The sequence below is a fragment of the Bactrocera neohumeralis genome, unplaced genomic scaffold, assembly GCF_024586455.1.
Source record: "Bactrocera neohumeralis isolate Rockhampton unplaced genomic scaffold, APGP_CSIRO_Bneo_wtdbg2-racon-allhic-juicebox.fasta_v2 ctg584, whole genome shotgun sequence".
Classification (NCBI taxonomy): domain Eukaryota; kingdom Metazoa; phylum Arthropoda; class Insecta; order Diptera; family Tephritidae; genus Bactrocera; species Bactrocera neohumeralis.
In genome coordinates this window covers 21531-35497 of record NW_026092739.1, presented here as the reverse complement: position 1 = coordinate 35497, position 13967 = coordinate 21531, and the positions used below count along the sequence as shown (strand labels likewise).

At 35.8% G+C, this 13967-nt stretch overlaps 1 protein-coding gene and 1 long non-coding RNA gene across 8 annotated transcripts in view; both read left to right on the top strand.

Annotated features, from left to right (window-relative positions):
- Nucleotides 1-2561, top strand: part of LOC126767379 (GTP-binding protein Di-Ras2-like) — a 146704-nt gene extending 144143 nt beyond the window's left edge. For 4 of the 6 annotated variants that reach the window (XM_050484911.1, XM_050484910.1, XM_050484909.1 and 1 more), the window contains exons 6-7: nucleotides 2117-2228; nucleotides 2339-2561. In XM_050484911.1, the coding sequence (XP_050340868.1) occupies nucleotides 2117-2228; nucleotides 2339-2414 (188 nt within the window). In that variant the 3' untranslated portion in view covers nucleotides 2415-2561. Of the gene's footprint in view, nucleotides 1-1604; nucleotides 1678-2116; nucleotides 2229-2338 lie in introns of those variants that run through there. The other 2 variants (XR_007669080.1, XM_050484913.1) reach the window with 2 other exon arrangements.
- A 3645-nt stretch (nucleotides 2562-6206) lies between these two features.
- LOC126767377 (uncharacterized) lies at nucleotides 6207-10528 on the top strand. 2 transcript variants are annotated; one of them, XR_007669079.1, is made up of 3 exons: nucleotides 6555-9109; nucleotides 9840-10117; nucleotides 10183-10528. It is a non-coding gene; the product is annotated as an uncharacterized LOC126767377 (long non-coding RNA). The 2 variants fall into 2 exon arrangements; XR_007669078.1 differs by having other exon boundaries at nucleotides 6207-9109; nucleotides 9840-10528.
- Nucleotides 10529-13967: the final 3439 nt, after the last annotated feature.

The window sequence follows — 13967 nt, the reverse complement described above, 5'->3', positions numbered from 1 at the left end:
AGGATATTTCATCATGTGCCAAAGATACCTTCTTTGCCCACCCTGTCGTTAAAATTGCCAAGTACGAATTTTACATCGTGGTGGGACAGTCCACCACCGGCTCGAAGGCGCATAAAAGACATTTTGGTCACATTTGGTCACATCCTTCTCTTCCGTCGGGACGTGGAAGCAAAGCAGAGATATGTTGAAAAACTTCGCTTTGATGCGGGGTGAATGTCAGGACTCGGGAACGGAGTCTCTCTCCCACCACGAATCCTACACCGAAGTTGCGCTCTTTGCTCGTCTCAGTCCTTGCCTGTCCATCGCACTTTTTGGACGGCGGTAATGTCGGCCTTAATTCTTACGAGGACATCTACCAGCTGGGCACTCGAGGTTGCAGAAGCCGAGTTTTAAATATGTTAGTTTGAAAATTTCACAAACTCTTTGGAAATATGCATCATTGAAAATACAACGTTTTTTGAAAGAGAAACGCATGTGATACCTTATTTTTGTTAACAAAACTGATTCCGTCTATGAATTTCATGCAAAGCCAGGGGCACTTCACTCTCTGATAGTTATCTTATAACTCATATTCACCTCACTATTTAGCTTAGACTTCAATGAAATTATGCTGGAGGCTGCTTTGAAGCCGTGGGCAAACAAACATTTCGGTCGCAAACCATGAACGTTTCAACAAGACTCAGCACCGTCTCACAAAGCGCGAGTGAACCAAGAATGGCTGAAAAGCAACGTTCCCAACTTCATTACGACCACACAATGGCTCTCGAATTCTCCAGAAGCGAATCCAATGGATTATTCTCTCTGGGCCATTTTGGAGAGCAAGATCCGAAGTAAAAAATACAACAGTCTCGAGATGCTGAAGAAAGCCAATGTCCGTGAGTGGGCCAAAATACCGGCAAGTCACATTCGGGCAGCTTGCGATTCGGTTTTTGACCTCAAGGCCATAGTTAAGGCAAAAGGTGGTCACATCGAGTAAAAGTGAATTGGTCCTGAATTATTTTGACATATTTTATACTTTAAAATAAATAAAAATAATTTTCCAAACCGAATTTATGCCTTTTTTTAATTGGTTACACTTCGCGTGTAACCTTTACACGCGCGTTTTGAAGGTTAGGGCTTGATTGAGCCGTTGTCCACTTCACTTCACCTTTTTAACACTTATCACTTTCTTTGGCTTTTTTGAAAAAAAAAACGGCTTGTTTCGGTTTTTAACAATTCTATTTTATGATAATAACGAATGTAGCAAACTGTAAAAACTGTATGTGGGTTCTGTGTGTGTGGTGTATTGGAGTGTTGGCAGTGATGTCACTTCGAGTTTGACTGTGTTGATGGAGTGGCTTTAGGGAGAGGCTTATCCCATTTAGCCAGGGTTAACTAAAAATAATTCGACGTCTATGTGTCAGTTCGATTTTTCAAATTACCTCTAATGGGCGATTATGTCGATGAGTCTCACGAGTCGAACCATTATTTTGGTAATAGCTGTCACAAGGACCTACTTCGAATTGCCGTATTACTACAATGCTAATAAACTAAACCCAAATTTTAATAATTTTTTAATTAAAATATTTATTAATTTTATTTTAATAACATTTAAATAATTTTAGATCGGCAAAGTGTGCGAAAAGGCGTGGATCCAACAAATGGCAGTAGAATATGGCGAACAAAATCTTGGTACAGGTAGTACAGTATTCTATTGATGTTTTTTTTAACCTGCCAATTCCAGTAGAACGCCGAAACCTTCTTATAATTGTTGGGTATACTTTGAAAATCCTTGAAAAAAATTTTGAAATAATAATCCTTAACTAATACATGTGCCTGAATCTCTGCGTACCCGAGTGTATGTGTCATAAATTAGTAATTGTTGGATGATTGAAACTATAAACATGCAGAATATAAGTCGTATTTGTTCTTCTCTTTGCTGCCTTGTAATACACCTCAATCTTAGAACTAAACACAATTCTCAAACTATGTAGTCTCCACCTCACTCTTAAGCAGTGTAATATTTCATTTTCTTCCGCTGTGGAAAACTGTCATTTTTGTATTATTGTTGTACATACATTGTTATTAAATATGCATTATATAAATTAACTTGATGCTTATGTATTTTCTTTCGCAGACAAGAATCGCAATGCTGGTCCTTCCGTTTCGGGTGGTAAAAAGTCCAGCTTAGTCGAAGCTGTGGACCCAGCCACAAGCTGTGGCGATGCCAAGCTGAAGCCCAGATCTAGGTCAGTATGTATGTTATTAGTTTGCTCTATATTTACCACCCCACACACCCCTATCTTTGGTGGGTGTGGTGCTGATGAAAGGCTAATAAAGTAAATGCTCCAAATTGCAGGTCACTCATACGCCGTGGATCACGCAAAACCAAACAGAAAATCAACAACGCGTCCGATGACTGTAATTTGCAATAAAGCAGCGGAAGAAGGCAAGTGTGAAAGATTGAAAGCGCGAAAATTCTATGAAGAGCGCTAGCGAATATATACAATTATACAAAAAATAATAAATCACAGAAGCTAACGGATAACAACATCAACAAAAACAAGCAGCAAAAAGACAAAGCGGAAACTCAATGTTAAAATTGTCTACACAGACATCGAAAACCGGAGTGCGGAACTTTAATCTGCTAAACCTAACCTACTCCCAACTCAAGACACTCCCACGGAACCAGATAAGGTATTACTTCATGGGAGTGGCAGGACATTTTACGTCTCCTCTATAACTCGGACGGACTAACGCCTAATCTGCTGTATTTGTCTTAATGTAGTCATGATGGAAGTTGACGCTTCGCGAACAGCGGACTGACACCTAAATGCAGTCAAATTTCCCACCGTTAGGCTACCATCTAGTGAGGTTTCTAACTTTTTTCTTATGTTTCGAATCAGAATCTTCTTTGGACTCCGTATACATCAAACAATGACGTCATTTTGAAATTTGTATAGGTATCCTCTGAAGCACCCATGCCCACTTAATATTTGAGTGAGGTGCAAATCCAGGTCCCTATGTCGTCTACTTATCCACGTATGGATGTCAGGTATAAGTCTGTGGATCCACCGTCCTTTAGTTGAGGTTTGCCACCGTTGCTGCCACATGTGTGCGTGCTAATGTTGGTGTGCAAGTACCCTGCCAACCACGGCTACCCGCTTGTGACAAATATTCCAATACAACCGCACATTTTTTCTCTATGCACTAACACCAACACACATTTTCGGGTTATTTTTTGTTTACCTTAATGCGATGGAAAAAAGTTTCTTTCATCTCTTGATTTATTTGAATAAGTGCGAAGGAAAAAACATAATTGTCAATAGTGACAAAAGAAAATCCCAAAAAGGGTAATAGAAAAACGATTGAAAGACGTATGTCATTCGTGATCGTACCATCGTAAAGGAGGCTCGTACAACAAGAGGGAAGAAGTGAATGATTTTTTTTAAATAATTTGCAAATAATTACTTCACTTGTTTTTATAGCATTGAAATTAGCAGCTGCAGCAATATCATCAGAAGCAGCAAATTTAAATTGTTAAGTAAGTATGTGAGAAAAAGTGTGTGTTGTTTGAAATTGGATTGCGCAGTTCAACATAATACGCAAAAATAATTACATACATATGTACATAAGTATGTATTTTATGCGTTTAAGGCGGCCTGCACAATCCAATATAATATGTGAAAACAAATGTTTGCTTTAAATATTAAATAATCAGATAATATTATTCTTTTATTTCAGATATTGTTATGATTTTTATTTAATTATTCTTTCTTTTCAGATTTTATCACTATTTTTATTTAATTAATATTTGCTTTCAGAGTAAATTCTATTTGTATTTAATATATTTTATTCTTTCAGATAATATTAATTTTTGTTTTCAGATATTATCATCATTTTATACAATTAATCTTTCTTCAATGTAATTATTATTTATATTCAGGTATTTGTCTTTTATAATATTTTTCCACTCTTTTATTTTCAGGTTTTAATCATTCTTTTTTCAGATATTAAATTTTTTGTAAAGATATAAAAAATAAAATAAAAATTTTGAAAATTAAAAAGTTTAGTTTGAAATTTTAAGAAATTTTAAAAGTAGGAATCAAAAAATGCAACCCTGCATCAGCTATTTAAAAAGAGAAAATGCAATCTTGCATCAGCCGTCGATTGATGTATGATCACATGTATACGAACGTGAGTGGGTAAAATTGTCGCTCGGCCCATCGCAAAGTACACATGATTACCCTATGGATTACCCACATTCTTACCCACTGATTATCTGGTTTTTTACCCGCTCATGGTTGGCAGGGTAAGTAGGCATAGACGCGTCTGTGTGTGTACATTGTGAATATGTACAATTTTAATTAACAATCGTCAAAGCGAATTAACCGCAATGATTGCGTGAATGATGACGCGGAAAAAATTACACATTTTGATATACACGCTTAATTGGAACTATTTAATAATAACAAAAATAAAAAAAAATGTTGTTGATTGGACGGCAAATAGCTATGGTTTTGTTGATATGTATGTCTGTGTGTTTTGTTACATACGTTTGCTTGCGCATACACTGTTTGTCCTAGATTAGACGTACCATCGTTTTTATTTTTAATAAATTGTTATATTTATAATCATGTTTGTTCATATTGTCCAAAATGTTTTTCTTATCAAAGTTCGAATCTTGTCCGAAAAATATTTGCTCACAGTTGGTTGATTTGCGAAAAAAAACTGAACATTCGAAGATTTCAGAAATGCCTGTGGCAATCAAGTGCGTTTTTCGTTGGTCATTGAAATAGACTCACTTTACATTTATGTTTGCATAAACAGGTGCAGTGTTTTTTTATTGAGAAAGTACTAAAAATAAACAAGTAAATTGTTTTTGAAGATACATGTAAAGTAAAAATGGGAAGAGCTACTATTCTGAGCTTATTGGAACGTGAAAAAGTATACTTTTTCACTTCCAAGGACTATGCAATCGAAACATTGCCTAAAAGATAAAACGAAGCACCAGAACCGTTGATAGTTATTTAAAGGATACAGAAACATATGAAAAATAATTAAAAAGAAAAAACGCATTATCTACATATCTATGTTAAGCGTTTAAAAATCAAGAATGAACGTCCTACGAACGAACTACGCAAAGAAAAACAGATTCGATTCGCGAAAGAATACATGACGTGAACTGTTCAATCTGACACTCGACTTAATGATTGCCGTTTAGTTGCTTTTACTGATGAAAAACGTTTTAATTTAGATTACCCTGATGGCTTTCATTACTGTTATCACGATTTGCTGAAAGATGAGCTATATTAAAGTGGCCAACACAGCGGAAAAGGTGGAGTCATGTTGTGGGGTGCCATCACATTTTATGGAACAATTGACTTGATTTTTATCGATCAGAAGATGAGAGGCGATGGCTTCAATACATTGTTGGAGTCCTAATTTCCATCATCCTTGGATGTTTTAACAAGACAATACTCCTATTCATAACGCTCGAGTAGTAGTCATTTATTTCGAGTCAAAACTTGCATGTAATGACCTGGCCACCATTTTCTCCATATCTTAACGTAATTGAAAATGTTTGGAGCTGGCTAACATGGAAGGTTTACGAATAAGAAAAATAATACGAAGATAAGGAAATATTCACTGCAGCTATTAAACGTGCTTGGAGCGAGATTTCCTTGACCAACATACATGTGGGATGGCAACTCTATCCTGAGCGAGCTGACCCAGCGAGCTGTTGCATCATCTCACTGATTGGACGACGAGTAGGAGACGAGACGGCGAGCGCGACTGATCGAGCATTAAAAAGAAGCCTTGTTACTTTTGAATTTTTCGTTCACTTCTAATTAATGTACATTTTCTTGTTGAAATAAACTTAAAGCTACATTCAAATAAACTAAAATCTACATACATATGTAGGTTCCTTGTATCATTCTATGAAGGATTGGATTTATGAAGTTATTAACAAAGGAGGCAGTACTCATTACTGAAATTATTCTATTTTATTTCTTCTAAATCAAATATTAATTAAAATTTATGTAAAAAAAAAAAAATTTATAAAAAATTTTAAAGCCTAAGTGCGTCTATTCTACTGACCAAGAAAAAGGCATTTTTTTTTGAAGTAAATGTTTGAAAATACAATTTTGTTAAGTTTGAATAATCATTTGATAAATATATTTAAAGTATCATTAAGTAGCAAATGTTGTTGCATACCAACTTTTTTCCAATCATTATTACAATAATAAATATTAAAACAATTGTAATGCAAGCAAACATGCGTCTAACCTAATGACTAGTAGTGTGTACTAACATATCTATGTAGGTGTGTATGTATAGGCAGTGATTGTTGTGGTTAAAAGGCGACAGATTAACGGTTGTTAAAAAATAGGTTAACAAAATATTACTAAAAAAATATATATTGTAGTTTAATTATGCACTAGTTGTTATTCAAATTTAACAAGTAATAATTATGATGATAAGCATGATTTTTTATAAGAATTAAGAGATATTAATTGACTTGCAATAACAAAAAAAAAGTTTTTTTATGTAATTAATTTTGGGTAAAAAATTTAGACTTTTTTAACTATAAGGCATAGATGTTGCATTTACATATTCTAGTGTATAAAACAACCATATTTTTCATTGGAAAGTACAATTGCATTGCATTTTCTTATTTTCTTCAACAACCTAATGTTTTTATTTAATTTTTTCATTTTAATACTAATTTTAAAGTTTTTCTAAAATTGTTTATAATATATTTTGCTTTTGATTTTCTCTTTAGAGCTTATTTTTTGATCAACAGTAGCAGACCTCGTACATAGATCCTATACACTTGATTTAGGTTAGGTTAGCTTAGATGGCTTATCGTGAGACAGGAGTTGTTCGAACATATAAATTAGCAAAACGCTTAGTGGTCAATACAAAATTGCACAGGCGTTTATATTCCATTTCCGCCAGTTTAGTGGGATGTCTGAAGGTATACGTTCGCAAGTGCTTAAGCTTTGATCTCCCAAACGCGGGGCAAACAAGAAAGAAGTGCCGAGATGTTTCTACCTCGTCTTCTTCCATACAGCTTCTGTAGATGGCGTCTGGTAAGATTCCCAACCTTACACCATGGACGCCAATAGGACAATGGCCTGTTAAAACCCCCACAACTAGGGAGAGGCTAGCCTTACCACTAGATCCCTTGTGATCGATCTAGGGCCAAAAGAATTTTGCGACAGCACATGTACGGACCTTGTACATCGGTGGCAAAGCTTTCGTAAAGCCCAGCTATCTCGTATAGAGCAAAGGAGAATACGGAAGCAAGGACTCGCTCCCGTTCTATTCATAGCGGACCTTGGGTGCCTTTCCTTGCTAGCTCATCAGCTTAAAATTTCCTGCGATTCCTCTGTGTCCACGCATCCATACTAGATCACAAAGAGACTCGATGCTATTGATAATGAGGTTAAGCACTCTTTGGCCAACCTTGAACGCCCAGTAGTATCGCCTGGTTAGTATTGCCGCACTGCTATCGGAGAGGATGGTCACTTCTCTGAAGAAGGTAAATCCGCTGCTACCATAATGGTTGCAACCTCGGCATGGAAAACAATGCAATAGTCAGGAAGTTTGAAACTGGAGTGGATGGAGAGCTGCTGACCCAAAACTCCTCCCCTACCTTCCCCTCAAGCTGGACTCATCCGTAAAGAAGCTCACTGCCCCTCTTCTCCAACGACTTCTTCCCAGCCGCAACTCCCTTGCCAATATACTTTAGTAGAAGGCGACACCAATCTCACTTTTTCAAAATTGTTCACCCACAGATGCTCCTTTCTACTGCGATTACCTGTGCCAAATTGGAATTTTTTTATCTTACTTTAGTTCTTGGTTACGGCATTTTACATGTTTCCGATTAATAGAGTTTTGTGGGTGTGGCAGTCGTCGGATTACGCCCATCTGCGAACTCTTAATTTTCTTTGTACTAAAAAACCCACACACCAAGTTTTATTATCTCAATTTTTACTCAAGTTACAGTTTACACTAAAAGACGGACGGACAGACAGACAGTCACCCGGATATAAACTTTTTTCGTCATCCTTATAATTTTTATTTACTATATATAACCCTATATCTATTTTGCTTAGTTTAAGGTGATACATACAACTGTTAGGTGAACAAAACTACATATATTACGCTGTAGCAAAAGCTTGCAAGAGTATAAAAATTCTATTACATTCATAAATATTTAAAATTTTTTTCGAAAATCGTGAAATATATGGGCGTGCATTAGTGTGAAGTCCACTTGAGTCATTGATAAACTTAAGCTAAAATCTTGGTTCAGGCAGCGCTGTATATTATTGACGTTTCCTTCAAACTTCCAATTTCACAACGAAGGCTTTCTCGCAAGTATTATACATATAAAACTTCGCACCAGAAAAGTTCTTAAATGTAATGAAAATATATGTAACACGAACCCGTATAAGCCTGAGAGAACTTATAAAAGTTGTATTATAGACATTGGTAATATTAGTTTTGTTTCTGCTTTTCTACGGTGCCAATTTATACTTACTCAGTCTTAAGACCAAAATCAATCCTCGCTAGCTAACTTAAAAGTGGTCTTCCTGAGCAAAATATAATATATATGAGTAATATTTCTTCCGCTGTTTGCGTGTTTATTATTGTTGACATTTTTTAAAGCATATTTAGTATCTAAATGAACTTAACACATATGTATATGTGTTCTTCCACAAACCAGAACTGCAACGCCAATTATAAAAGTCCAGCTTGGGCGAAGCTGTTGATCCAGCCACCAGTAGCGGCGATGCCAAATCAAAGCCAAGTTTTAGATTCATACACATATTCCTCTTACTTCGGTTGGATGCTCATCAAATGAATGAGTTAGATATAAGAAATGTACTGCTAATTGCATGTCACTCATACGCCATGTCTCATGAAAAATCAAACAGCAAATCAACAACACGCTTTATAATTGTAATTTGCGAAGCAGCGGAGGAAGTAGGCATGATTAGTTGAAAGTTGTTGGAGCGGCGCAAGCAAATAAATATAATAAATCAGAAAAACTCAAGGACAACAAGGAAAAATAAGCAGCCAAATTAAAGAAAAGCGGAAGCATGCTGCTAGTGAGCAAGTAAGTAGGCGTAGATGTATGTGGGTTCAGTTTTAAATATATACAAGTTTGATTAAGAGTTGTCAAATTGGTTTGAAACTAGAGTTTTAAGAAAATTTCGGAATGTGTATGAAAGACTAAAATTGATATATAGTACAGTCAGCGGAAAATGGAATTGATTTTTACGTAAAGCTTTAGATACTTTTGCGGTGTCGATTTAGATTTGGTTAGAAATTCTCTTAAATTCTCAAAATCTTTAACTCTCCAAATAACCCAACTTTATTTGGAAGCTGGAGTAAGCTCGCCTCAGAAGCTGAAACCTTGAAATCTAGACTTTTTTGCCCACCTAAAAATTTATTAATTTTTCGCAATTCGGTTGCAACGTCATTTTTGGACAATTAAAAAATTTAGCTTAATGAGTAATAGAGATCAAGATTAGTTTTTAACAAAGATTTTGCTATTATTGTCCTAATAAATCATCCTGTCGTTGTTTTGAGGTATCAAGTATTTTATTTGACTTACTTTTATAGTACTTAAAAATGCGCAGAAATAACGGTGGGCTTTTAAAAGTTAGGTTAGACAATGCTTAGTTGAAACTGAACCTTAAAGTTTTTAACACATTTTATATTTTCAGCCCGTTTGATAGTCATAAACACACTCATCGCTGCAAGCATAATCAACATGGCTGGCACAATTGTATGTTTTCGTCTTTTCATCAGCGTCCAGTTCATTCAAAATTGTTTATTGTTAGCTTTCTTAGCCAGTGAAGGCGGAACACCATAACAGTTTTGCAGCTGTCTAACTTTGCCAGCCGCAAGAGATAAGCCAGCATTTCTGCAGAAAAAGTTTTGTCTAATGCAATGTTTCTTAAATTCAAGTGATTGAATCCCATCAATGACTGCTAAACTTCGAACCATTAGTTCCGGATGAGCGACGGTCAAACGTTAACGATATCAATGTTGCGTGGTGTTGAGTGAGTGAAATATGGATAATCTGCCGATTTGAGCGCGCGTGCAACCGCTGCAGAAGGTTAGTTGTAAGCACTTGACATTAAACGTACATATTTGAGTAACACCCTGTATTTAAATTTGAAGTTGGGTATGGATTCAGTGAGTTTGCTGATTTTAGCAGCATATTTGCAGAAAGCTCTACCGGAAGGTCATTGATGTCAACCATAAGTCTTCCAAGATGGAAATCGTACCCACTTGGATCTGAAAGTATTCAAAGCGGAACATTGATTTGTATTTGTGATAAAAAATAGACCTTTCTACTTTATTGATTAGTTAATTGCCTCGAAGAGGTTTCATAAGTTCTAGTTGGCTAGAAACATATCTTTAAAATAAGCAGATTTAGAATATAATTTTTCTATTTAATAAAGTGTAAACTAGAAATAAATCGTTTAATTTTAATGGAATAAAATCATTTATATCTGATTTCCGATTACTACATTTTTGAGTTGGAATAATGTTCCGTGCAATACAGGTAAGTTTGTTCTAAAATAAGATCTACAAGTCTTTTTAATTAAATTTTAAGGGCAACGTTCTTGCCCTTGTACCCTGTACATTCTCTGCACTGCGGATCTCACAGTGATCAATTCATATTTTACAATTAAAGCAACCTATGCAGATGACTTTGCTTCGCTGGCGTCGAGTAATATCGTATGCAGCCACTACATGGAAGGTCGAGGCTGAAGAGCAAGCTGTATAAGGCAAGACTTAATTTGATTTAGTCGTATGAGATTCAAAGCGGTGACAGCTAAGCTAAATAAGATTTGAAGATTATTCATGCTTCTCTCTCTGAAAAGTTTTTTGTAAAATAATAGGTGCTCCTTTCTATGTGAAAAAGAGACATCGACATTTCTATCAAGATCAACTTGAAAGGAAATTAGTCGTTGTTTCTACAAATTGGTGTTCTATTATAATATACACACTTGAGATTCAACTGCTGTATAACAGTCAAAATATCGAGGTCGAGATAAATACCACCTGCTCGCGCTTCTATACATATTCAATTTATATACATATATAAGAGAAAGTCGTGATAGTTACACTATAATTTAACACAAATACGTTAAACATTTGTAAAATTCGACAAACACTACTGAGGTCGACTGCCATAAACAGGTGCTGTAAACTCACTGGTTGACAGATCGCACTAATCGCACATCATAATTAAGGACAGTTGTACCAACCTAGGAAAAAAGATTACCTGGCTTCCATATAAGCGGGTGATGAGAGGAGGAAATGAAGATACTTTCTTCACAGGGTGTATATTGGATGATCTTTTTCGAGGTTCTCTAAATTTTACAGAAAAACACAGAAACTTCAAACAGAATGGAGAGTGTTTATTACCATTCCAAAGCTGCTGCATCTGGTCGGCATTTGTCATTTTTTGGTAGTCTCTTTGACCCTTATGCGCCGCTTGCAATTTTACCTCAGTGCCGCTCTTGTCAATATTTAGGCGCTAACAGTTGTTTATTAGCGTAAAATGGCACGAGCAGGAAACATGAAAAAATAATATTCAAGTAGGTAAGCAGGAGTGGGCATATGCACAAGCAGATATTTAACTAGTTTGCCGGAAACGACAGAAAGGTCCTTTTGACATAAATCATTTAAGTAAACACAAAAGGCGGTAAGTGAAAATCTTTTGGCATAACAATGTTACTGATGATGAGTTAAATGTTGAAGGGTGTGCAGGGTGTATGCCGCATGTATTTATCAACTATTAATTGAAGGTTTAATAACCACTTCAAAGCGTGCGAAACATTAATTAGTTATTTACATTGGTGATACATAATTAGTGAGTTTAAAATCACAGCTTGAGTGAATGAGATGTACATATTTAAAGTAAATTTAGAATTAAAGATTTAAAGCTCACATGCTTTATTGTAAAAATTTGTTTCAGTTACTTTCAATATTTGTATGTTTAACATTTCAGAACTGAGTGTAAGTATTTAAAACTATACTAACTATGTGAAGATATTGATTGATTCCGCCAAACTTCTTCAAAATAAAACTGAAAATCTGGGACCTTATTCAGAAAAGTATAGTATAGGGAATAATATTGAGACGTATACTTTTATATTCCTTACTACTTACTCGAATATACTCTCACATAAAGTTTATTCTGAAAAGAACTTCTACAGAGGTGTATTACCGCGTAAAAATAGAATGGTTTCAAATAAGAAGCACACATTCTTATAATATAAATTGACTTTAATTTCAAAATTTACTTAGAATAATGATAGCATAAGTGACATCAGTTCTAGAAAGTAATTTAGTGGCAGTAAAAGCAGTTATGAGCTACTAAAATCTTCAATAAAATATAATACACCTGCCCTAACAAACGACGCATCCCGTATATTTCCACTACAAAACTTCCAACAATTTTTATTGTTTTCTCTCCACAATTGCTGCAGCGTTGAAGATTCAATACTATTTTATTTTACTGCGCGTAATTTAAAGCGTCAGCATAAACGTTAGTGGGCTTTGGATGGAGAAAAACGCACACAAGCACACCTATGGATATGAACTGTCCACTTGTGTCGCCGCGGCGACAATATCTAATTCAATGGAGCACTTCAAATCAATTTATGAACGGCACTGGAGGTACTGATATTAATGTGTGATTTAATTGGTGGCAAATCGACAACCGATTTTGTTGAAAGACTATTGTTATTTTGACAGTGACATCTCAGCGCTTTATTTGGCAATCGCATGCATGCCGCAGCGCCGTATTGTACAGGTATACGTTTCACTTTAATAAGTTTGCCCCACTTATTAAAGTTGCCAACTCATGGGAATGTGTGCCTTTCTTATATGTTACGGCACACTGTCGATTGCGTGCAGTTGGATGGTCTAAGGTGCCACAGGCGGCCAACCGATGAGTACTCTTCCATAATTCATGAATTGTAAATTGGATTGCAAAGCTGTGCCAACACTACTGCAAAGATTCTCGGGGCGGCCAAGTAAAAGTGTTCAGGCAGAAAAAATACCTATTACAACCACGCCCACTCTGCTAAACCTACACGGTCGTAAATATGCATACGCAATGCTATCAAGATCGTTTCACACACTGCCGCATCGAATATATCTATTCAGATCCATACCATGTACATATGTATCTTTATATTTGTTGCCCATTGCGCATACGTAACCTCACTGCTCTGCATTGTATTACCTTATCACGTATACGCCGTGTACTCCGCTCTTCAGTGGCTTATGCAAATGTTGTATGCATACATTTAAATTTGCATACATACTCATTCATGTAGGTGTGTGAACGTGTGTTTTATTGATGAAGAGTTGCTTGCATGACAAGAGATATGCGCCTAATGATATGTTAGAAATTTTTCATTGGGTGCTGGGTGTTGACCCGCTTTGCTTTATATTCATATATATAGCCATGCTTAAGTGCTCATTACACATAATTGAATTGTTAACTATTAATTAGTGCCTTCTGATCTTAGTTCAATGTTATTAATGTTTCTGTCCCTGAAACGAAGCTTAAGAGTATTAACGCTGCTTTAGCGAAAGTCCTCTCTACATTTTACTTGCGGTGATCTGCAAAGGACATTCAAGAGCACCGTAAGCATTATTAACAGATATACAAAACCTTTTCGTGCAACTAACCGCCATTTAATCAAAAATATGACAAACGAGAGAAAAACGATTACAGCGAACTTTTGCAGTTGGCACACAAATGACCCGGTTGCATTGCCGCTTTCGAGACTCCGTCTTTTCTTTGTTGTATGAAGTGCATGTATTTGCATTTTTCCACTTCTGTGAGCCGCAGTTCGTTGTAATCATCGCAAAACCGAATATCGCCGAGCTGAGCTGAAGTGAGTTGAGCAGCGTTGAACCACATGTGGGCATCTCAC